The sequence below is a fragment of the Chionomys nivalis genome, chromosome 1, assembly GCF_950005125.1.
Source record: "Chionomys nivalis chromosome 1, mChiNiv1.1, whole genome shotgun sequence".
Classification (NCBI taxonomy): Eukaryota; Metazoa; Chordata; class Mammalia; order Rodentia; family Cricetidae; genus Chionomys; species Chionomys nivalis.
The window spans coordinates 180,879,890-180,906,526 of NC_080086.1; the positions used below are offsets into that span (position 1 = coordinate 180,879,890).

The 26,637-nt window shown below is 41.5% G+C and overlaps 1 protein-coding gene across 2 annotated transcripts in view; it reads right to left on the bottom strand.

The window, feature by feature from the left end:
* Cped1 (cadherin like and PC-esterase domain containing 1) overlaps window positions 1-26,637 on the bottom strand; it is a 280,079-nt gene that overhangs the window by 158,317 nt on the left and 95,125 nt on the right. For both annotated transcript variants that reach the window (XM_057776723.1, XM_057776730.1), the window contains 2 exons: window positions 9,959-10,091; window positions 7,037-7,205 (listed from right to left, as the gene is read on the bottom strand). In XM_057776723.1, the coding sequence (XP_057632706.1) occupies window positions 7,037-7,205; window positions 9,959-10,091 (302 nt within the window). The remainder of the gene's footprint in view (window positions 1-7,036; window positions 7,206-9,958; window positions 10,092-26,637) is intronic.

The window sequence follows — 26,637 nt, forward strand, 5'->3', positions numbered from 1 at the left end:
ATATATACTTATGTATATATTCACACACACATATATATATTCATATATATAATACACCTAGTAAAAATAAAATTTTAAATAAAATAGAAAATCCAGAAAATGTGTGTGCATTCATCTGTGCACATATGTGCATGCACATCCACTCCCTCCTCACTCCAGCCCCCCCACTCGTGCCACAAGCTCTGTGTACCTTAGGACTGCCATCAAGAAGATCTTCCCATAGGTAGCCCCTCAAACTTGGACTAGAGCTCTGAGCTATAATTGACTTTTCTTTATAACTTACCCGCTCTATGGTGTTAACAACAATGGAAAACACATACTACGACCTTATGAGTTCATTATACTTTCATATATCTATCAGTTTATGACATTCACCCTGAAGAGAAAATATGTGGAAATTAATAAAATCCTGTAAATTAACCCCACTGTTTTGTTGTGATAGAATCAACTATTAAACCACGTTCTTTGAAACCACAGGTTCTGGGGTTACTCTCACGTCTGCATTTATGGTTCTAGTCCTGTGACCGAGCACCATGACCAAGGCAACTTACAGAAGGAAAAGTTTATTTGGGCTTAGGGTTCAAGAGGGAGAAGAGGCCATCACCGTAATGGTGAGGAAATGCGACAGCAAGCAGGCGTGGCAGCTGGGTCAGCAAGCTGAAAGTAGCTAGCTTCCACCACAAGCAGGCAGGAGAGAGTGAGCTAGGAATGGAGCCTGGCTTCTGAAACCTCAAGCCCAACCCCTCCCCCAATAGAGGCATACTTCCTCCAGCAAAGCCAACCTATCTAACATCACCACCCATTAGGGACCAACTATTCAAATGCCTGAACCTATGGAAGCCATCTCATTCAAATCACCACAATATCAATATACATCATAAATTCAAATGATAGAAAACCATTACTAAACATTAATAAACATGGGACATCGTGTGAATCTCTCAGACACAGACTCATGGCCTGCCTGTGTTTCTAAAATTGAGGGTCATAAGCTAAAATTACCACATTCGACTGAAAAAAATAAACCATGATTAATGCATCATTTTCTTCCCATTTAGGATTACAATTTAAGATCAATGTTAAGAATTAATGAGCCTTCAAGATTATCTGACAAATCCTTTGTGGAACGAGGTTGGAAATGAATGGATGCGTGAATTGCTTTTGAGAAGATAAAATTACCACCAACAGCATCAACTATTTTGATCAACTATTCATGTACTTTAAAATCATAGGCAGTTATAAGCCAATTAGTTTTTCTCTAGCAAACACACATTTGAAATAATAATAATAGCACCACTGTGAACTGATTAGATAAATGTTTTGTGGTTATTGGTTATTTTCTTCTTGAACATCATTCTTACTTACTCCATGTTGATTATCTATGGTTCCCACTTACAGAAAACCAGACTTGGCATGAACACCGGATGCATTTTAAAGGGAATCTGAGCAGGAATAGACTTAGTAATATATCAGCTCATTTTACAAACTACCGGGACCAGACTTTTATTCATGTTCTTCCTATTGATGACATAAATCGCTCAGGCCTCCTGAAGGACCAGATGCTCAGTGAAAGCCTTTTACAAGGTCTACTCCACAGCTTGCAGTTCCACACATAAAAATAAACATCAGAGAACTCTTGTTAAGGTTGAAACCGTAGAGTAGCTTTATCACTGCTTCCCGAGACGTTCCTCATTTTCACCCGGGGATCACACTAGCTGTCGTCCCTGACATTATCCAAAGCCCTGCATAAATATGATGACAAAGGAGGCTAGCTTCCTTCCTGCACGTGTGTCATAGTTCTAAGTGGAAGAAGGAAAAGGGGACCCATGCATTTTTTTTCTGAAAGGGAACCTTGTAAGTGACAGTGGTCCCTTCTTATCTAAGTTCTGGGCTTTTTCTCTGTGCACACTTTGCGGAGTTCACTGATACCCAAGGGGACTGCAGGTAGGAGACATGGAAGGAAGGTCTTCCAAAGTGGGGGTCAGTGACTGAAAGTCAGGGAGTTGGCAGTTGCTTGCTCTGACTTTGCTTTCCATTGATGATTCTTACTTGAGAAATGTCCACATCCTTCAGATTTTACCCTTTAAATCAAAGTGTCCAGGACTCTAGACAATGACAGCAGTCTCTTGCACTTACTGGAAACAACTTTCCAGCCATTTACCCATATAATTCATACCTTTGCAAAGTAGAGTGGCTGGCCTTAGGGCAGTTAGGGGTAAAGTAGACTCAAGCGATTTTCTCACACATTAAAAAAATTTCAAATGAACTTTAATTCAATTCCACGAAGATGAATGTACCAAAAGATGATTATATGTGAGGACTATCTCCATATAAATTTGTACTTGACACCTAGCTTGTCAAATAAATTTATATCTGATATCAAATATATGATACCTGGTCAATGACTTCATGTAGGTTATGTTTCAACTGGACAAAAATAAGGCTCTGACAAGCCGCCTGCCTGGAGGCACAAATCACTCCAGCGATACATTTTCATCAAAAGTGCCAGCTACAATCACAGGTGTGAAGAATCTTCCACCCTCATAAAAAAAGTTACAGACATCAGAGATTCCTCTCTGCTGGTTAACTTCTGATTCTGTGATTTATAAGGAATAAAGGGATAACTCATGACTTTTTACTCTAAGAGCCAACTCTAAATTTATGACATTTCTCACAGTTAATCTACGTGATTTGTGTGTGAAGACAGCCGTGGACTCACCTAACTAAAAATTCCAGTTAGAAAGCCGGAGAAAGGGCTGGAAGTTGTGAAGGGAGGGGGTAAGATCTTTTCTGAATAAACTATGGCATAATGTTGAACTTGTTGTATTCAAGACAATAATAATGTCTTAACAATGGCATGTCAGGTTATTTACATTCGCATGAATGGATGCAGTGATCAAGCGCTGTATTCACCATTAGTCTCCACATTTCTCTACATACCTTTTTTGAGAGGGAACATCCCCAGAAAAAGTTAACATTTCACTTAAATTTTAAAATATTTTCCCCCTAAAGTGGCTTTTTAAAGCACGGGCTATAAACTTTATTATATTTCTCAAGTTTGCATGTCTTGATATTTTCCATCTGCTCCCAGAGTTTTCACAGATAAAGCATCTCAGCAACAGGCCTAATTGGAAATAAATGAGCTCATACTCCTATCTCTTATTGCCTTTTGTACTTCCTTTAGCTGCCAGCATGTTCTATACATGGTCACTGATAACCAGTTTAGTGGGTTCACCTCACTGAACAGTGAATAAACCACTGCTGAGTTAACTAACTCAGCCTCCTAATGTAGGACCCAGTGCATTAACATGCATGTGCGCACACACACACACGCATGCGCACAGGCACACACGTGCATGTGCACACATGCACGCAGGCACACACATACATGCACACATACGCATGTACGCACATGCACGCACGCATGTGTACACACTCATACAGACACACATGCATGCACACATGTGCACAAACACACAAGTCTTGTGGAATTTAAGGACAGAGTTTAGCAGCATGCTGATATAACATAGTTAGTCCTAAGTGAGTCTGTTTATGTTTTGTCCTCCACAATGGCATGAAGAGGTTTCTGTGTATATTTATATGTATGAAAATACCAGAAGAACATATTTTACAGAATGGAAAACTGATCAGCCACATGAATAAGATCTTTTGTTGTGAAACTTAAGTACTTCAGTTGAAGGGCACATAAACACCACCCTTGTTTTCTGAACTCTGCATCATCAAACATAATGTTGACCTACTAAAGGAACAATCTCTTCTACATGTTAGCTCAGGAAGTCCTTCTACCTCACCTTAGCAGCAGATAAAGGTATCTTAGGAGTAAGCAGGTGAGGTCTTAAAAAGATAAATCCCAAGAAGAGATAGAAACTGACAGGAGTTGCATGCTCTCCTGTGGTACAACCGTGGCTCACATCCATCCCAAGGGCAGGACAAAAAAAATGGAAAAGTAGTGAATAAAGCCCAAAAATGTAGGGGAAACCGACTGCTCTGGGCTCAGCTCCAGGGAAAGCATAAATAAGACTATTACAGAAAACTCATTATCTCTGGGGCCATTTTCACTGCAATAGGTGGAGTGGCTCTTCCATTAGCCAAAAAAAGAGGGGGGGGATGCCTTTAACATTACCAGAATACTTAAGATCTTGGTTTTCCTTTCAAGATAGTAAACTAGCATAGATAAAACAAGGCAGAGACGTAGGTTTGGCAACAAAAGAACAAAATCCAAAAGCCTGTGCAGAAGGCATTCTGAAAGCAATTTTGAGTTGGTGAGGCCTGTCATGGCCATGGACAGGGAAGAGTGAACATGCCAGAGGGACTTGCATGTGCTTGAGGGAGTTGCTGGAGGTCACATGAGAGGATCATTAAAACTTTACATTTTAAAGGGAAGAACTCAAAGTTTCCTCCTGCCTCTTCTCTGTGTCTTTTCCCTCATGCTGCTGTTCCTTCCTTCTGAAGGATGCTGAGCGCAGGCCCAGGACTAAAAGATAATGTCCTGCTCAAGTGAGTAGCTGCGATGTGGGGGATTTCCAGCCATATGTGACCCTCTAACTCATTTACTGTCAAACCTCAACCTTCACTGCCTTAGTTACTGCTCTATTGTTGTGATCAAGGCAGTTTATAAAGAAAGGCACTTAATTTGGGGCTCGCTTACAGTTTCAGAGGGTGAGTCCGTGGTCATCACGATGTGAGAAGCACATCTGCCTCAACAAAGCACAGCAAGGCGAATAATGCGGACCATCCCGTAAAACTGTAATTGGATATAACTATGACTAACATACTCCAGTGAGAAAAACATTTCAGGAATCATTGGATGATAGCTTGACATGGTGGAGGCATCTGCAGTCTTAACTTTCTAGATGTTGATGCAGGAGGATCACAAGCTAGATGGAGATTCAGTCTTAAAACAAATAGGTAAACAAACATCAGGATGAGAAAATAAAGACGTCCGCATGCATTAAACTAGTGGCAACCGCCGTACATTACATATACTAAGAACGATAACTTTCGAAGTTACAGAATGTTTGAGCCTTTCAGTGAAAAATGGGAAATTGTGGTTTTAGTGAAATAAAAGGAAACTATACTAAGCAAGAAGACTGAAGGGGGAACTCCTCCAGAGCCGCTGGTGTGTGCTAGAGTTACGACGCTCATCTTCTGCCCTCTGAAATGTGAACTCTTGGCTCCCAGGCCTTTGACTCCAGACAGAACAGCACTAACAGAAAGTCAGTAGACCTTCCTGGTCTGTGCTTAAATATGTGTTGAATCTGGGAATAGTAACTTGCTACAAGATTCATAACATGTAACATAACTGAAGACTATGATTCTCATCTGTCTAGACCCATCTTCCACTAGTTGGTTAAACCACATGAAGTTGCAAAATTTTGTTTAGGTCAAAAATGAGTAGAAATCGGCAGGTGCATTTAATTTAGACCAATGGAAAGGGAACGGGAGCAACGGGGCAGCGACGGCGTGAGCAGCTGCTGGGAAGACTTGCAGGAGGCAGGCTGGAATAAGCCACTTGACGCTTCCTTTCAAGGTTCGCAGAAAACCACGGATGTTTATAGACTTGAGTTCGGATGACTATTTTAACGTGGAAAGAAGCAAGTTTAAGGACTTGGGCCGTCAGTTCTGCATCCTTAGAATATGGACTACCGTTGGGGCTACAGAATACCTACATCTGTTCCCAGGTCGGTGATGTTTTCAGTGCCATATTTAAATGAACAATTCACGCGTCCTCACTACACTTCCCAGAGTTGATATAAAGCAAATTTGGGAAAAAAGTCACCCAGTCACTTTGGGACCTCACTGCATTGCGTATTCCTCTGGTTTCTTACCAATTTCTCCTGCTAGCACTCCGAGCAATGATTTCCTGGGAAATCAAAGTTTCCTTAAATTCTATCCAATGTCTTCTCAGAAAACTTATTTTGAACCAAGTGAACTTGAGCTACCTCTATTTTTTTTTTACAAAAAACAAAACTTTATTCGTATTTATTCTTCGTGTCTTTTACATCATGCATCCTGATCTCACTCATCTCCCTCTCCCACCAATATAAAAACAAGATAAAATTTAAGAGAAAGAAGAACAGGGAGGAAGAAGTGGAACATTTCATCATGGAGCTACAGTATGACACTACAGTGAGTCACTTGGTAAAACTCTTTACCTGTGCCTTTTCACAATGCAGGCGTTCATCGTAAAGAATCATTGGTCTGGATGGAGGCCCCTGGTCCCTTCAACACCATTGACCCTGGGCCCTCACTGGGACTCTTCCTCGATATCCTGCTGCTACCCTGTGTTGTGCAGCTCCTGTAGCCCTGGGTCTGCAGGACTGAACCCCTCACCCCAACCGGAGCTCTGGCAGATCACCATGGGGTGGAGCTGGGCTGGGCCAACTCATAACGCTGATTCTGGTTCTGGGTGTCCTAGGGTTGGTCAGCCAGCCAGCTCTAACCACCAGGCTGGGCTCTTCCGCATGCCTGGGCTACCTCCTTAGAACATCACTTTTGAGGCATAGTGAGCTCTTCCAGCAAACTCCCTCATTATCTTTGATACCAACGTTTGCAATACTGTGCACGCTTGAGGGCTTTTCTTCTCACCCAGCAGATTCGAGTCAGTATTGACTGACGTACAAAACGCTCATCGAGGAAGCAGAATGCGGAAACAGAAAATTATATTTTCATTTGTTACACTGACTGGTATTTTTTTTTCTTAAATAAATGGAAAGTCAGAAAAACAGAAAACAGACAAAACTAGCTGGTTAACAGGTCAAAAACTGTACTAAAATGGTGGGTTGAAGAAAGAAAAAACAGGACGTAGCCTTCATGATCCGTAGAAAATTAAGCTATTTCCAGCTTATTTTTGATCCTCCACTTATTAAATGGAAATCTCTGTTTGCAGCAATAAAAGAGATGCAATCTTTGTTCAAGGGGATTTGATAGCCATAAAGGTCAGAGAATGGCAGCCATACCCATTTTACTTCTCTTCGGCGTACTGTGTGAAATAACAGCTTCAATCGGATTTTACCTTGACAGTGAAGCGTTTCTTCTTTGGTGGGCTCCACACCGTGCCGGTTGAATGAATGAACGCACGCAACGGCCTTAAGGAGGTCACCAACACATAGGCTTTAAGAATCACAGATAGCTCTTCTGCTCTGAAGATTGCTTCACGTGGAGCAAGGACTGTAGTGTGATTCCTAGAAAAAATAAAATAAAACAACACAGCACTGCATTTAGAATTGAGTATGTACTGTGTGAGTGACCTAAAGCTTCGCCTGCGGATTTCCCGAAACAGTTGCCGCTGTGGGTTACTTTCTCGCCACCAGGGGGAGCTCGGGCTCCCAAACTCGCTACCAAATGAGTAGAGTTCTCTGCGCTGGAAAACCGAATCAAACCATTTCCTCCAAAGGAAAACAATACTTACAATAAGGTTTAAAGATTTCTGAAAATTGAATTTGGTGACACTGCCTGTGACCATGTCGGATTCATGGGATTGTGATAGCAGAAGTGAATACATGAATTTGGGTGAGAAGCTACCCCCACTCCCCAGGCCATTTCTTGCTTTGGTGATCTCTCTTTCTGTTTGTGCAAAGAGAGTGACTTGTTTAACGGCAGATTGGCCATCAAGAATATGCTAGAATTCTTCCCCAATTATCCCACATCTATGAAAGAAACACCCCATCATTCCTGATTATTAAAGGCTGAGTGTGAAGAAAACAGCAAATAATATTAGTTTCTTGTTTCGTGATGAAACAAATACACTTCCATCATAAATTGTACCAAAATATATCATTATTTGCTTTCCTGTATCATATCTATATGTCAGGTATGTTAGGTCTAATAGACAATATGTAAAATGTGCTTATGACAATCGTGGAAGTTAAAATTCATGCAGAGGCTACATATGAATTCTCATTAAGTACTATTAAATGCAGAAACATTATCTAGGTATCAATCGTACAGTTAGATGAGGTAAACTCATCCATGTCTTGAATGACATGACTAAAATATATTTTTCTTTGTGGTTTATATACATTCTAAGATCCTTTACCTGGAATCTGTGGAGTCCAGGAGGAAAGGACCATTGTGGGGAGGTGGAAAGATGCCAGAATACAGGTATACAGGTGATATGAAGGAGAAAGGGGAGATGTGTGGAGGAAAGTTTCAATGGGGATAGTAATGGGGGGGAAGGGCGGAGGAGGAGGCCAGGAGAGGGCTAACTAATCCTAGGGATGTTTGGAAAAGCCATATGGAAACCTATTGTTTATAAAATGCATATTTATCTACTTTTTTGCATAAGAAAAGCGAGTTTCATGAAAATCACCCTAAGTAAGGGATAATGTTCCTTCCAGCAGCTACAGACAGCAAAACAACAAAATAAAATGCTGGTGCAAAGTGTGGTACGCTTCTCTTAGAGTTGTTGGCCAGGAACATCTCAGAGATCTCCTGAAGGATACTGGCTATTGCTATTGCTCTTGGTTGCCCTGATGGTAAGACCCCATTGATGAAGACACTTCACACTTTGGTCACAGGACATGGAGAAGTGAAGCCAGTACTGACCAGGAAGCTGCCTTGCTGCTGGCCAGCGTTTGCAGTAGGGGAAAGTACTACGTGCAAATTCCTGAGGCAGGAGCCCTACTGGGAACTAGGATAATGACCTGGGGGGGGAGGGTAAAATGTGCCCCTGGGGGCAATAGTGGTATAAATGTTATGGGCTAAGGAAGCCCCTGGTGCTTGAACTTATGGCATGTTCCACAGGAGGAAAAGGGTGTTCAGTACTGTAAATCTGGCTAAGAATGCCTAAGGCACTTACGGGCTCGGGGATTAAAGCTACTAGGTTTGTCAAATGAACATTTTTATCAAACTGCTCTCTAAAATCCTCTTCCTTTCGATTATAGTAGCTCTCAGACCTCATCGGAGGAGTTTCTTGGTACAACAGTGGTTAAGGCGGAAACCGACAACCTATCAAAGTGCAGAAGCTGAGTGCCAATGGAGCGTTGAACTACAAACAGAACATCTATAGAGTCCCCGCCCCTGCACTCCCATGGGAGAGGGGGAAAGGACTCTAAGAGCCAGAGGTCAGGGAGGACCTGACTGAAACGGCTTTATTCATGAACTCATGGCAGCTGTGTTCGCCTTCACTAGATCTACAGAGGATCAAGCCACTCAACAGTTGAACATAAAGCAGGAAGGGTCTGTCAAGCCCCGCCCCTAACTGATAGCTGTTGATAGTTGATGGCTTATGGGGAGTCAGACTCCTTTAAGAGTGTGGCCCTGACAGGTTGATCAAGCGCCAGTGAATCATCCAGCTCCCTACCCATAACTATGTAGGGAGTACAAATTTGACTTGGTTATTAAAAAAGAAGAGGCACAAAGTTGGGGAGGTGCCTGGTGGATCTGAAAGAAGTTAGGAGAAAGAGAAGAGAGAGCATAAGATCAAAATACACTGTACAAAATTCCCAAAGAATTAGTACAGATATTGTATTTAAAATACCCTTTTCTGAAAATACATTGGACGACTTGATACCCTTTCTTAGATAGTAGGAATCATAAAAATTTAATAGCTAAGGAAAATCCATTCAGACATACTCAAAGACTAGAGCAATGTCATGTGGGTATGAAAAAGAAGTTAAATTTTTATAGTTTTACATTGTCAAGGTTCTAAATTCAAATTACATTAATATAACTTACTAGCTACAAGTCCAATTTACCTAAATGTTTATTCTACAGCAGCAGAAATTTGAATTAGTCTAGGAGAAAGTCAATGATGACATTCCCTTTCAAGACACAATAACTGAACGTCTTGTGAATGGGGCCTAGCAATTCATTAAGTGGCAAACCATCCCACTCCGCCCCTTCCCAACAACCAAGCTTTCAGATCTCATTTCTAGATTTTTTTCTTGTTTCCTACAGTATATACTGGATGGCACATTCAATGTGTTTATCTTACAGCTGTTCGCGTTGCCAGTCCCATGGTTTCCATATATGTGGCTTGGCTCCATTTGAGAGGTGGCTGGAGGCACTCAGCTGTGACTGTGTCCCCTGATCCAGGCACACAGAGGGACTCACTGGAAGCCGCAGTTCTGAAAAGAGTCACAAGCAAAACACAGTCATTCTCTGTGGTTCTTTCTGGGAATTGCTTCCAAATTAGACCGTGCTATGTCAAAAGGAGAGAGTCCATCCCTCCATTCTGAAGAGAGACTGGAGCTGTGGAGTAAGAACACTTGATAGGGGATGGAAACATGAGGGCTCAGTCTGGGAGAGGAGTGGAGGGGGAGAGGACTGAAAGGGAGGACTGGAAAGGGGGGACATTAGCAGGGCAATGGTGGCGCATGCCTTTAATCCCAGCACTCGGGAGGCAGAGGCAGGAGGATCTCTGTGAGTTCGAGACCAGCCTGCTCTACAGAGCTAGTTCCAGGACAGGCTCCAAAGCCAAAGAGAAACCCTGTCTCGAAAAACCAAAAAAAAAAAAAGTGGGGGGGACATTTCGGGGTTAGGCAGTAACCTGGTGCGAGGGAATCTCCCAGGAATCAACAAGGGTGACCATGGCTAAGACTCTTAGCAATAGCGGATACGTAGTCTGAACTGGCCATCTCCTGTGACCAGGCAAGGCTTCCAAGATTCATGATGTGACAAGAGCCCAGTCACATAACCTACGACCTACAGTCTGTCCCGCTGATGGGGTGTTCTGGGGTAAGAGTATTGCAGAGATTGTGGGAGTAGCCAACTCCAGCCCACCCTGACACTGCCTGGAGTGCCAGAGCCTCGAGACTGAACGGCCCATAGACCTAGGATAGAATCCAACACAGCTGGAGGGGGAGAAGTCAATGTAATGATGCCTAACAATATTCTCCCCCAATTGCCACCAGAGAGGGCTCATCCAATAACTGATGGCAGCAGATACACAGACCCACATCCAAACACTGGCCAAGCTTGGGGAAATCTGATGAAAAGAGGGAAGAAGCATTGTAGGAGCCAGAGGGGTCAAGGACACCACAAGAAAACCCACAGAATCAACTAACCTGGCTCATAGGAGCTCACAGAGACTGAACCAACAACAACAAGGGAGCCTGTATGGAACCAGTCTATCTAGTCTCTCTCTCTCTCTGTCTATATATGTGTGTGTGTGTGTGTGTGTGTGTGTGTGTGTGTGTGTGTGTGACAGTTGTATAGCCTGGCCTACTTGCTGAACTCTAACAGTGGGAGCAGGGGCTGTCTTTAGTATTTTGACTGGTTTTGGGAAATGTATTCCTCATACTGAATTACCTTTCCAAACCTTAATACAAGGGGAGGTGGTTAGTCCTACCACAACTTGATAGGCCATGTTTTGTTGATACCCGTGGGAGGCCTGCCCCTTTCAGAACACAAGTGGAGAAGGAGTGGATTGGAAGAGGAAATGGGAGGAGAGGAGGGAGGGGAAACTGAGGTTGGGGTGTAAAATAAATAAATAAATTTAATTAATAATAAAAGCATGATCAGAGAGGATTTCTTTTTGGAGTCGTTCATTTTCTTTTTTATTTATTTATTTATTTATTTATTTATTTATTTATTATTTATTAAAGATTTCTGCCTCCTCCCCGCCACTGCCTCCCATTTCCCTCTCCCTCCCCCAATCAATTCCCCCTCCCTCAGCAGCCCGAAGAGCAGTCAGGGTTCCCTGCCCTGTGGGAAGTTCAAGGATCTCCCACCTCCTTCCAGGTCTAGTAAGGTGAGCATCCAAACAGCCTAGGCTCCCACAACACCAGTACGTGCAGTAGAATCAAAACCCAGTGCCATTGTTCTTGACTTCTCAGCAGCCCTCATTGACCACTATGTTCAGCGAGTTCGGTTTTGTCCCATGATTTTTCAGACCCAGTCCAGCTGACCTTGGTGAGTTCCCGATAGAACATCCCCATTGCCTCAGTGTGTGGGTGCACCCCTCGTGGTCCTGAGTTCCTTGCTCGTGCTCTCTCTCCTTCTGTGGAATCATTTATTTTCATTTTTTATTTTTACCCACAGACCAAGAGACCAATTGTAATAATTGGTTCTAATTGCTCAGAAGGGAAGGCAGATGGCATATCGCTAGCCATCTAAGCCCACACTGACCTCTGTCCACACTGCTCAGGGCGTCTGATGTGGACAGAAAGGTAGCGTAGGCGCTGTTTGTGGTGTGAGTGCACTCAGGAAACAGGCTGATTTTCTGACAGCAGATTGCTTCATTTGCTTTTGGTGGTTAGACCTGGGTCTTAAACCTATTTCAAAACGATTTAAGTTATACACATGAAGAATAGCAACATGACTTACTTCAGAACAGTGATAGGGAAATGTTTAAAAACAGAAAATGTTGGATAAACTTAGTAAGAATACCTGAAAGTTATGGAAAGCTACAAAACAACAACCTGCGTCCATCAAAGGTGACATCAACTTTTGAAACCCACAGAAGCACAGGTGTCAGAAGCATTTTATTTGTTCTAAAACATAAAGGGACACATCTGAGATAAATACCAGTGTACCTGTAGTAACGCATATACATAGGCATTTCTTTTTAAATTTTACAGCACAGATATCCTCATGCCTGGCTTATGTCTCAATTTTATGTAGAATTAAGCATACACATGTCTCAGTAGCTTATAGTATTCCATTAAATACTACATATGACTAATTAGGGCATTCTCCTGTACTGTGCACTTCCTGTTGAAATATTTTCCTTTGCTATTTTAACAACGCTGTGATGAACATTCTCATACTACTATTTTGGTGCACCTGTACAAGCTTATCTAAATTCTTCTAGGCCTGCAAAATCACCAGGCTAATGGATAAATGCATTGTAATTTTCTTAGGCATTATCAAATTGCTTTTCAAAACACGTATCCTAATTTCCACTCTACCCAAGACTATAGGAGAGTTGTGGTTTTACACAAGGTCACAATGCTTGATTTTTAAGTCTGGTAATGTCTCCAGCTCTCGAAATGGAACGAAGCCTTCAAAGGAATTTTCCTCTTGTGCATATTCGATCAACACTAATATAGTCTAATTTAAAACATTTCACAGTCCCAAGTAAGAGTCACACAAGGGGAGCTGCTTGATGCAGTCCCAGATCTCATTCAACACAGTGTGACTTGGTGCAAAAAAGTCCTGGAAATCTATTAGTAAGACTTCCCTAGCAATCAAGTTCCACGTGTTGTAACAACGGGATTGGAATTACTCAGACTGCTTCGGTTTTGAATTTAACAAATAAAAAGCCATAGAAGATCATTACTTTCCTTAGAAACCACAACCTTGAAATTTTTTTTAAAATTACATCTGTGTGAGCGGTATGATGTGTGTGGCTCTGGTTCTCTCCTTCCTCCATGTGCAGGTCTCAGGGACTGAACTCAGCTAGTCAGGCTTAGGAGCGAATGCCTTTATCTACTGAGTCATCTCACTGGCCTGGAAATTACAACTTTGAAAAGGTTAAGATGGGAGCCAGGCGTATAGCTCAGTGGTAGAGCATGAATTTAACACGTACATGACCTTCGGTACAATAATTTCCTGTGGCGAAAAAGAAAATAAAATGATGACTAAATCCCTCAACCTTGTAAAAAGAAAAGAAATGTTCTTAATTAATATTCCACTAAATATATACATTCATAAGAAGTTATTATTAGGAAAAGTTGTATCTCTACCAAAGAGCTTGTTTGTAGCTTTTCTGGATGCGATGAGAGAACTGTACCATTGACTCCAGTGTCTCCCACTCACAGGAAGCCCAGTATCTGAGATCTATACACAGCTGACCTTGGAGATGCTAGACACAGCCTATTTTTACCAGGCTAATATCTCAATAGTGTTATCAAGGTAGAGAGAGAGAGAGAGAGAGAGGAAGAGAGAAAGAGAGAGAGAGAGAGAGAGAGAGAGAGAGAGAGAGAGAGAGAGAGAGAGAGAGAAGAGAGAGAAGAGAGGAGAAAAGAACTTTGTCCCCTTTTGTGGTTTATTTCAAGTGTTGGAGCTATACACAATGCTGGAAGAGCTGATGTGAAAGAGTTGCCAAAAATGCACAAGGGTTTTTCCATTACCGTTACACAACAAGCGAATTTAATACTAAGTAAATAAAGTTTATAGTAATTTATATTTACACATCAGGCCATACTTGCTGATGGTTACATTTTATGATTCCCCCCCTCCGAAACTTTGGTAATTAGCTATACTTTACTATCTAAAGTGACTCCTATTTTATCTGAGTATGAGGAAAATGAACAGGCACAAACTCCATTACTATGTGGGAAATACAGTTATATTTCATGGAAATATTACAAATGATCATAGACATATTTAATCATCTTAAGTTATTTAACAGAATCAAATATTTGTTGTGCGGGCCCTTCTTATGTCTTTTATATGGCATATCCATCCAAGGTTCTTTCAAGAAGTCTGTCACCCCATTTCCTTCCCATCCTACCCACCTCCTCCCTACTCTCTGGAAACGTTCAGAAAGCCTAGAAGTGTCCTCATAATAGTGCCAGAAGTAGCTGCCATTTTTGAGGGAATTTCGGAGATGAGACCCTGTCACATGGGTAGTGTTCCAAATAACTCCCTAATTCATGGACAGAGGATAGTTAAAGTGTTTCAGAACCAATTCAACGCGAGGTACCGAGCATGCAACCATTAGGTTTCCTTGTCCACAGCATGAAGCCGGAGTGGATAGTAGATTCAGATGCGGAATATTATCTAGCCAGTAGGGCTCTGCTTTTCTTCTCTACCTACTCGTAGCCTAAGCATCCTAGTCACCTGGAGAAAAAAATGAACTGTTTTTTAGGGATGCACCAAGGCTGCTGTCCTGGTGCCTTTGACCATCTTGTAGAGTGTGTCCCAGTGCCTGCTGACTGGGGTGCTGTGATGTGAACAGGGAGACTGAGGCAGAACTAAGGGGCCTGGCTTGGCATTTCTGTTCTTGCAAATGAACACTGGGCTTGTGGCACTGCATGGAGTCCTCTAGATTTCAGAATGTGGTTCCCATGACTCGTCTACACTCTTCACGATACTAAAACACAATGCTGACCCACACCAGGTGTTCCAGGTAGCAATGAGGTAGTCAACTGTGGTTACAAGCCAAAATGTTACCCCAGTGGACTAAAAATCCTTCCTTTGGTTTAGTAATTCCTCCTGCTCTGTGAAGCATGTAATTATATAGAGCACAGGTAGGGACTAAAACACTGGAAAACACATGTACTGGAAAAAATTAGCTGCCGATTTTCTGGTGTGTTTGATTTAATGTTTTCTTTCCCCATAGCTAGTAATTAATATGAAGGTAACAGCAAAAGTTTAATTATGTTTCACAAATGTTTGGATGCTATCTTGCATTTCTTATTACTAAACTAAATATACTGTTTTGTGTTTTAAATTTCCAGTGAAGGTAAAAGTCCTTGATTAGCAATTAATAATGATTTAAGATTAGAAGTATAAATACGTATAGTTAAAACAATGTTAATTGCTGCTCCTGCCTTAGGGCATTTATAAGCCTTAATGCTTAACTAGCAGGTATAAAAGCTATGAAAATGTAACATAAAATTCACACACATCACAAATATGACTTAAGAAATGCCAAAGCTGAGATTGCGGCCAGGAATAAGCAGTTCCTAAGCAAAGGCTACAGATACAGGACAGAGATATTTCGAAGGCAAGAAGGATGGGGGACAAATGCCCCACTGTTCTCTCTCCCTGTGTCTAAGCTCTAGCTAATAACCAAGGCCATGTAAAAGATGCTGAAGTGGGCTGTAAAGGCCAGCTTTCTGGAGAAAGGCCTAGGATGAACCGCAGGGGCAGATAGAGATGACCCAACAGAAACACCACACTTGGAAGAGAGGAGCCGTGTCCCCAGTCTGTTCGGCCATATGGATCTGGGTTCACATACAGAAACAGAATGAGCCAGGCGGTGGTGGCGCACGCCTTTAATCCCAGAACTTGGGAGGCAGAGGCAGGTGGATCTCTGTGAGTTTGAGACCAGCCTGGTCTACAAGAGCCAGTTCTAGGACAGGCTCCAAAGCCACAGAGAAACCCCGTCTCGAAAAACCAAAAAGAAAAAGAAAAAAAGAAAGAAACAGAATGAAAGAAAAGGAATAGTGTCTTTATCTCCAGCCAGAGGATTTGCACAGGTCAGCAGGAGATGGCTTAGACTGAACCATGTGAAACTACCTTCTGCTGTATCAAAACAATAGAATATCAATCAAGTATCAGCAACTGCACAGTGGTAACCCAATGTTTCTTTTACTATATCTTGGGACTTATTGAAGAAAAAATGAGGGTGTATAATCAGGTAAGACTGGGGGCGTGGGCTCAGGGAACACAGCGGAAGAGTAGACCAAGATTCTAAGAGTCAGAATTCAGGGAAGACCTGGGGAAAATGGGATCTTCTGATCGTGATAGGGCTGCTGTGCTGACAAACTTGCAGCAGCCATGGTCCCCTGCATAAGACCTGCACAATTACAGTCATTTGATTCATTCATTCATTCATTAATTCATTCACTCATTTCAGGGCCACTGATTCCAGCATGGATGCAGGGAGCGCTCGGGAGTTCCCACCTAAGGTCAAGGAGCAATTGACAGCTGATGGATGCTAATGGAAGGAGAGTCGGTTTTCTTTAAGAGTGGCCCCCAATAGGACTACCATGCCCCAATGCTGTAGGAATTTCTACCACCAGTAGCCTTTAAGTTACCTGCCCACTTGGGCATGGCCACTTATTAATATATATGCCCATGTAAAGCATGCATCTGGCTCTCCCCCTCCACACACACACACACTCATGGGTATACAGATAACACAGACTGGACATAGGGCTGGTTGGAAGTTGGGGGCTTAAAGTGAGTCCGGGAGAAGCGGGGGGAGTGGATATGGTTAAAATGCATTGTGTGAACATATACAAATATCAAAGAACTAGGGCTGGAGAAATGGCTCAGTGGTTAAGAGCACTAGCTGCTCTTCCAGAGGTCCTGAGTTCAATTCCCGGCAACCACATGGTGGCTCACAACCATCTGTAATGAGATCTGGTGCCCTCTTCTGGCCTGCAGGGATACATGCAGACAGAACACTATATACATAATAAATAAATAAGTAGGGCTGGAGAGATGGCTCAGTGGTTAAGAGCATTGCAGGCTCTTCCAAAGGTCCTGAGTTCAATTCCCGGCAACCACATGGTGGCTCACAACCATCTGTAATGAGGTCTGGTGCCCTCTTCTGGCCTGCAGACATACACACAGACAGAATATTGTATACACAATAAACAAATAAATATTTTTTTTAAAAAAAGACTTTTAAAAATAAATAAATAAATAAATACGTTTTTAAAAATGGTGAACAAGAAACAAATATCAAAGAACTAACAAACAGTAAAATTAAAAGTACAGATCAGCATTTCAGTAAGAGGATATAATCATACTATCTGCAAAGGCAGATAAAATCATACTATCTGTGGATAAGAAAGGGGTGCCCCTGGAGTCACTCGTAAGTGTTTGGCTCCTTTGAAAGCAATAGAGGCACAGTCCAAGTCTCCTGAAAGCCAAGAAATAGCCTCACTTTTCAATCTGTTCCAGTCTTTGAATGATGATGAAAAAGCATGGTGGGTACAGAACAGATGTTTGCTGAAACGGTAACTAGAGAACTAAGGTTGTCTACAAGTCGAGTTGTCTTGATTTTCGATACAAAGTTGCCATTCTTAATACATGGTATATGACTTAAGGGGGAGTTAAGTGGCAAGCGCCCATTGGCCAAAACAGAAATGTCATCTTGCTGTGAATTTAGCACATTGTATTGATCATGAGCATGTCATGCGGCCAACCAGCTGCCCTTCCGTCTGTGTGAGGCCCAATGGCCTTATGGGAAAGAGACTGCAGATGAAACCTCTTTAGCCACCATCCCCTAACAAGGTATTTAAGGAATATTAGTTCTCCTCTCACCTTTTCAAGAGAGTAGAAAAGAGTGAGGGACACATCTACAGGTGGGTCAAGTTCATAAAATTAGCAAGTTGTTTGCCTTTAGAGAGAGGGATTCTGTGCCAAGAAGGTAGTCTGAGCTCACAGGACTAGAAGCTCGACACGGCAGGGCCTCTGTTGTCTTCGTTTGCTTGTTTTGAAAATTTCCCTCCATTGTCTGTCTGCTGCTAGACACAGGCTGGCACCAAATAGAGAGGATCAAATACATACAAGTTACAGTCATCAGAGAGGAAGGAGCTTCAGTTCTAAGGCATTTTCTCAATTAGTGATTAATGGCGGAGGGTCCAGCCCGTGGTGGGTGGTTCTAAAGAAAGCAAGCTGAGCAAACCAGGGGAAGCAAGCCAGTAAGCTCCCCTTCATGGTCTCTGCAACCTCTCTTGCCTCCAGATTCCAGCCTTGCTTGAGTTCCTGCACTGACTTCCTTCAATGATGGACTAGGATCTAGAAGTAAAAGTCAAATAATCCCTTTCCTCCCCAACTTGCTTTTGATCATGGTGCTTCATCACAGCAATAGAAACCCTAACTAAAACAGGATTTAAAAAGGCACAGAAAAAAAAAAAGGCACAGAAATGAAAAAGAAAATGCCAGGCAGTATCTGGAAAGTTTTACTGGAGTTGTAAGCTATTAACCTGTCATTGCCCGGCTTAAGGGATGTCTTTAAGGTGGAGAGAATACTTTTACCTCTCTACTGCAATGTGGAGCTTCTAAGATTGCGATGTATATTATCCATATCAAAAATCTACAAAAACAGCATCCAGCAGCCTCACTAATAAGGGGACAAAGATCAGCAACTCTGAGACCAGTTATTTAAGGCCAAGCTGTGGACTAACAGCAAAGAACTACAGACTCCACAGAGATCACAGAAAGTCCCAGGGGGAGCCATTTGCAGATGGCCAAGAGGAAGGTGATGCACAGGGACCATGGATGGGCTTAATTTGGAACCAAAGTTTCTTGTTTTACCAAGCAGATGGACCTTGGGTCTAAGAAGACGTAAGTGGAGCCAACCAACATGCATATTCTAATTGTCCAACATGTTATGAATTGTCACTAACCAATATTTTCCAAATCTTTTACAAATAAGACTACAAATTATCTTTTTCAAACTGTGTTTGTTAATGAATTGATTTGTGGGTTGAGACTTCATTTCTTGGTCTTTCTAAGATCAGTATCTTTATCAAAAAATAATAATAGGGGTCTTGGGAGATGGCTTAGAGGTTAAGAGAACCAGCTCCTCTCGCAGAGGACACAGGTCAGTTTCCAGCAGCCTCATGGTAGTGCTCAACCACTGTAGCTCCACTCCAGGAATCCAGTGCCTTCTGACATACACAGGCACCAGGCATACAAATAGTAGATGTATATATATACTCATATGCAAAATAGAATAAAAATAATTTTTTAAGTAGTAATAAAAATGATCTACTTACAGGGGTGGTAACAGAATTAAATACAAAATTCCCTTAAAATGCTTTGCACAGAATTTGCATATATTAAATGCTCAAAAATCACTAGATTGGGGCTGGAGAGTTGAGTCAGCAGTTAAGAGCTGGAACTTCTCTTGCAGACAACCTGAGTACTGTTCTTAGCACCAATATCAGGAGGCTCACAGGTGCGTTTAGCTCCTTATCAATGGATGTCCAATGCCTCTAGCATCTGCAGCAATTGCACTCACACTCATATAAGTCACACACATGCACACATACACACACACAGAGTTTAAATCATAATAAACACTACATTAGTGAGAATTTAAAATATTGTTTCCAAAATCTTAGAAACTCTCTAACTTTCAAAACCACAACTGAAATATTCTTTCTTCTTATCTTATTCCATACTCAGATGCTTCCCATTACTGGTCACTATCAGTCAAAGGCTAATCTGGTCACTATCAGTCAAAGGCTAATCTGTTAACTCTTTCCTGTGGATTATTTTATTTGTTTGTTTTTGATTTTTTTAAGGTCTCTCTACAGTGCTGGCTATCCCCAAACTCAATATGTAGACCTAGGTTGGCCTCAAACTCAAAGATCTCCCAGCCTCTAAAGTGTTGGGATTAAAGGCATGTGCCACTGTGCCCAGTCTTGATTATTTATTTATTTATATACTTATTTATATGTTTGTCATATGTGTCTATCTGTTGTTTGCAGGTGCCCATAGAGGTCAGAAGGCGTCACTGGATGCCCTGGAGTTGAAGTTACAGGGTATTTTCTACCTGGTCAACATGAGTTTCTGGGAACTAAACTCTAGGCTTCTTCAAGGGCAGCAAGCCCTCTGAACTGATGATCCATCTCTCAGGCCTCATGTGAGTCTTAATCATCAAGTATGTGCCTTTGGCTTAATAAGAGCAAAATGGGAAGTACATATAATAAGGGCAACTGTGTAGTCAACTGAGACTTATGAGCAGATTGTGAAGAAGTGCTCCCTGCTCTTTCCTCAGGTTTAGTCTCCTGTGGTCCTAAGCAAGGGAGGAGTTCAGTTCCTGTCCTCTTCCATTCATCTAAAGGGATTTTATAGTAGGTTCCAATCCTGTGCTAGATCATGAATGGATAAGGTTAGAACTGACTCCCTTAGCGTATATGAGTCTACTGCTTCTCTGTATTTTGCTCAAAGAAAACATCGCAGCAAACAGCACAGATCTAAATAGAACTAACTTCTAAACGGAACCAGAGCAAAACTTCCTAGACGATTGAGATCATCATTGGGATTCTGCCTACTCCAAACGCTCTGAGTCCTTTACAAATCTTTATTTTTGTTTTATGAAAATAGCATTATCCAAAGGGTTTTTGAAGAGAACTAATATAGCAAACGCACCAAGGTATCATTAGGGCATACTTCTGGCCTCATTTGGGCAACTCACAGGTAATTTCTCAAGATCTGAAATCAATTGCATCACTACGTGTGTGACAGTCCTCACTACTTCTTCGTGATGGCCTCGGGTGCCTTCCTTATGCTGCTATCAGAAAAGGACATGCCATAGCACAAGTACACAGCACACAACACTTCAATATCATACTGTTTGGGGAGGAAGAAGCAGAACGTGCACTCTGTTGCAGGAAATGAGGTGTAATCCATAGCCTGAGGTAAGTGGAGACACAGTTTGACCTGGAAAAATGACCAGCTCAATGATACAAAAATGACCAGCTCAATGATACAACAATGTGCTCTAAAGGAATAGTCTCATCGCACAAAATCCCCACCACCTGACCCATCCGTCAATCACACGCCTATCAGGCATTCAGCAAATGCAGGCTGTAAGTGCCCTTCCTTCACTTCTTTGTCAGTGCAAGTGTCAAAGTCACACAGTTCTACAAAACCAATTTTCCTCATGGACTCCTCCATGTTTTGACCATGACAACATAAGAACCTTGAATTCCACTCATTTTCCTTGCTGATAAAAGCTGTGTCTAGATGACCACTTCAATTTGCTTGCCCTATGATTTCACTGCAATGACCAAACAGCATGAAAGATTGTTTTATTACTTTATGGCAGCTTAATTTTCCTTTGATGTTCTTCTACATGAATTTTCCAGAGGACAAGAAATTTTTTTAAAAAAGGAAAATGCATGACTACTTCGGGAAGGCCCAAGATGAATAATTTAGTATAAATTAATGAGCATCATTAATAACAATTTGAAACACAGCTTCCAGCAAATATTAATACATAAGAGTCCAATAAATATGACAATAAAGTAGATGCCTAAATCCACCTGCTGTAAAAGAAGTTAATCACTTTATTAGAGCAAACCATTTCCCTCACGACACATTTTCTGGAATAAACCATGAAATAGTATTGATTTAATTTGCATCAGAATAATTAATGGCTTACTAGAATCTGTAACAATAATTATAAATTCTTTTGAAGTTCAGTGTAGTCAATCATAATTTAAATGTAAGCTACAAACACCAGGGGTAATCGTCCCCATTTCAAGGAAACCAGGCATTGAGATGGTCTTGAATGACAAACCCACAGGCAAATGGCAAATTCGTCATTTTTATACCATATTTTAGCATACTAAAGTATACTGTGTCACTCTCAAGTTGCTTCTCTATTTATATATTGTTTGTAAATAAAGATATTATATTTGAGTCAGTTTTATGGTATCAAGATTTTCATAATTTATGAATCCCAGTATAAAATAAAAATGTAGAAGATGCAGAGACTCACAAGAGTTGGCTAAATGAAGTCCCATGGGCAATAGGGATTTAGGTACCAGAAATAAGCCACAACCATGGCACACCACAGGAAAGCAAAGAAACCCAGAATTATTAGACCAGCTTATCCTGTGTTTCCTTCACGGCAATCAGCCAGTGGTGTGACCGGAATCTATGGAGGTCGGGTTTGATTGTTTAGCCTTGGGAAACAGGGTTCATTTCTATGAGACCTCAGACAGGAGGACATGAGACTGAAGCCAGTCATACCCTACTCTGATTTCCTGGAAGGGGTTTTCGTTTTCAACCACAGCCAGTGAAGAGGATCATTAGCTGAGCTTTAGTAAATCTTCTAAATTACTAAAGAATTAACTGAATTCAGTGATCCGAAAGTGGAGGCAACTGCTCCTAAAAAGATAACTAGGCAATCCAAAAATCCTGTCTTTCTCTGCTGATCTGAATTATGACCTCTGATGTTAATCTGTTTCTTTTCCATAAAGAATTAAGCTAAGTAATGAAGTTGAAATAACTATTTCTCCAGGAATACTTTTCAAATGTTCCTCAGAAATTTTTATCTCTTGTACTGACAAGATAATATGTATAGTGTATATGTGTATATATATATACTGATTTATACTGTTTACATACATACACATAAATATTACACACACACACGCACGCACACACACATTAACTGACTTATATAGACAGTTTTAAAATCGATATCCATAGCCTGGCTTTCAGGTTAAGTTTTGTCTTTTGTGATACTGGGATCCCTTGCATGCTTGTGAAGCACTCTACCAAAAAAAGGTGTCCCAGGCTCTATTTTCACTTTTTATTTTGAGACTAGGTCTTACTAAGTTGCTTTTCCTGGCCTTAAGCTCAGCCTGTAGCACAGGTGAACCTTGACTTTAGGATCTTTCTTCCTCCTTGGACTCTTGGTCGCTAGGACTCCAGTTACCCCTGCATATTTGCATGCCCCCATGCTAGGTTTCATTGCCAGCTTGACCCAACCTAGAGTCTTTGGGGGAAGACAGAACTTCAATTGAGGAAATGCCTTGATTAGCCTGACTTGCCAGTATGTCTGTGGGGCATCATCTTGAATGCTAATTGATGTACCATTCCTAGGCAGGTGAGCCTCAGCTTTCTTTTTTTTTTTTTTAGAAATGTCAATGAGCACAAAACAAGGAACAAACCACTAACAGATTTAATTTGTGGTCTTGCTTGAGTTTCTGTCCTGACTTCCCTCATTAACAGACTGTGACCAAAAAGTATAAGCTATATGAACCCTTTCCTTCCCTAAACTACATTTGAGCATTGTAGTTTCCACAGCAACAGAAAATAAAGCAAATAAGAACACTCTTCTACAGCAGCCCCAGATGTGAACTTTTCTTGTTTTAAACTGCTCCTTGGATTACTGAGAAAAAGTTGATAGTAAAACGCCCTTTGCTATTTATTTTTAAATACATCAAATACCTTAAAGAAAATATTTGTGGCATTCAATATTATTCCAGGCATCTTCAATAAACTAGGGTTATATAGTCACTGATTTTAAAAGTCCAGTAAATCCTAATATCACTCAGCAGCCCCAGCCATGAAAAAAACCATTCAATATTATTTTTGATCCCAATAAATTCCAGCCAATAGATACTTGGCATCGCTTGGAAGTAACAGAAAGAACTCAAGATGGGTGGTAGCAAAGGGAAAAAAAAATATCAAAAGTACAAGTGTTCTTCTTTTCCTTCACTCCTCCAATGAAGGAACTGTGATGATTTGGATGCTCAACCTTTGTCGTGCATCTTGCTTGGTTTAATGAGCAAAAATCAAATTGATTATAAAGGTGAACTGGGAAAGGAAAAGTGTACAAAAGTCCAAGGAGGAGAATGACTGACCTGAGCTCACAGAGCTCATGGATGCTGGACCAAGAGTCAGGGAGCCTGCATGGAACCCACTTAGGCCCTCTGCATGTGTGTGGCAATCTGGTAGCTTGGTCTCTTCATAAGAATTCTAACAGTGAGAGCAGAACCACTCCTTGGTGCTTAGCTGGCTTTTCCATAACCTGTTCTCCATGCTGGATTACCCCCGGTCCTGCGTTGGCCATAATGGGAGACGCTCACGAGGGAAGAACCTCAGCTTGATATGCCATGCTCTGTTCAAGCCCAGGGGAGGCTGTCCCTTTCTGAATGGGGATGGAGGAGTGGGTGGGGAGAGGGTAGATGCGAAAGGGGAGGGGATGAGAAGAGAGAAGGGAACTGGTTGGTATGTAAAACAAATCTAAAAATGTTATTCAAAGAAAAGGAGAGAGAGTGTTTGAGCAAAACAGTGTTCTGGTGAACTAGAGGAAGCTATCTAAGAATTAAGAGATTTACAAATGAAGAATCTGACAGAATTTTGTTGTGTGATGAGGGCCCTGGGACAGGTCAATGCACAAATGTGTTTGCTGCCGAGTATGAAGATACACTTGAGCCCACATCCTGGAACCCACAATGCTGAAGAGCATTAACTCCACTGGGTTGTCCTCTGACCTCCACAGGTGGACTAAGGCTTGCCCCTCCCCCAAGTCATTCAATCAATTAATCAGTCAATGAATAAATTTTGTGGGTTGAGTAATACTAAATCTTCAGTATTGTTTTTCTTTAACCTTACCATCTTATAAACATAAACTATTTAAAAAGTCCAACTGCCCCACAAGGCATTTGTGGAACCTTTGATGGGGGGGTGGGGGCAGTCTTACCTTGCTTGCCTAGCCAATGTGATGCTCGGCTCTCTCAAAGGGTAATTTTGACCTGGGTCCCCTGCCATACTGTCTCAGTCTCCTGTGGTTGGAGTCAGGTTCCATAGCCTAAGTGGGCTTCAGTATTCTTCCCAAGAAGAGTTGGGAGTCACTAGTAGGACATTAAAATTGGATTTAGAGGAAAAAAGCACCCAAAGTTTCTGTAAGGATTCTGAAATACAAGAGTGCTCATTCAATTTCATGGATGAAGAGCGAAGAGTGACAGAAGTTCGTGGCCACCATTATCCATCAAATGATCTGCAATCCGGGTTCTTGACACTGCTTCAGAGTTACTTAGCCAGCCTCCCAGTGCTTCTCAACCTTCCTAATGCCGCGACCCTTTAATACAGTTCCCCATGTCATGGTGGCCCCCAACCATAAAATTATTTTCATTGCTACTTCATAACTGTAATTTTGCTTCTGTTTGAATCGTAATGTAAATATCTGTGTTTTCCAATGATTTTAGGTGATCCCTGTGAAAGAGTCATTCACCCCCTGAAGGGTTAGGAACCTCAGGTCGAGAGCCTCTGCTGTGGCTGCTGCTGGTTTCCCACAGAAGGTGGCTCTTTCCTCAGCATTTTTGTCCATCCCTCAATCTAACCGTTCTTTCCCAAATCATTTAAAAACGTTCTTAGTATACTTCTGTCCTAGGAGTCTGAAATGACATTAAAGCATGTATTTCTGACTAGACTTCTTTTAAAATTGATTTGAAACACTAGCGGTTTCTTGTTTCCCTGTTTCACTTTCAGCTGTGGGCCACGGTCTACATAATTAAGGGTTCTCACCCACCAACAGTCTAAAATGCTGTTTCAATGGCTCCCACACAGTAAACTGCCCTATTAAAATCTGTCCACAGGTAACAGTTCCCTTAATTAAGATCTCGGTATTTGGCACTGTATCCTTTTCCTCTTGGTCTGTGTAGATTTACCAATACACTGTGTAATTGAAAACTTTTAAATATCATTTTATGGGTTGAGTTTGCATTTTATAGCCTGCTGTGAACATATTTGAAAGTCCTTTTCCCTTAAATGACACAACACTGCTCGAAAAATGGCTGTTGACTGACCCATGCTGGGTAGAGAGGAAGAATAAAGAAACTGAAACATTTGCAAAACATGGAACAGAAGATGAATGGACAGATCCAATTTGCTTAAACACATCATCTTTCTCCCCTTCTTAGTAATTCTATTTAGAGTCCTAGTAAACATTCCCGGGTCTGCAATATTTGGAACACTGAGTCATAAATAATGATGGCTTCATACTTGAAAGGAAAATAGAAGCCTGTATTTCAACTCTGTTTTAAAGAAAAAATTGAGGTCTAGTTGTGACATTGTTAAAATTCAGTTGGTATTGAGCATACCTAATTCCAGCTTCAGAAAGGGGGGGAAGTAAGAGGAGAGGAGAGGAGATAGAAAATGAGAGAGAGAGAGAGAGAGAGAGAGAGAGAGAGAGAGAGAGAGAGAGAGAGAGAGAGAGCACGACATCTGGTCATTATTTACTCAAGTAGTGGAGTGTTTATGTGGAGTGAGTCTGATCCACTACTACTGCAATGTGTGTGGGCTTGACTTGAAGAACTGTGTGTGAGGTCTGCGAGCGAGGAATCAGCCTTAAATTAAAATGAGGTAAGTAGCAAGAAATCGCCACAGAGCAGGAGGACATAAAAGAAAAGGGCAACTTTCAATGCCTTTTTTTTTTTTTTGAGTGTCATGTTTTATATCCCATAGACTACATCTCTCTAGGCACTGGTTCCTAACCTTCCTTAATAACATTCA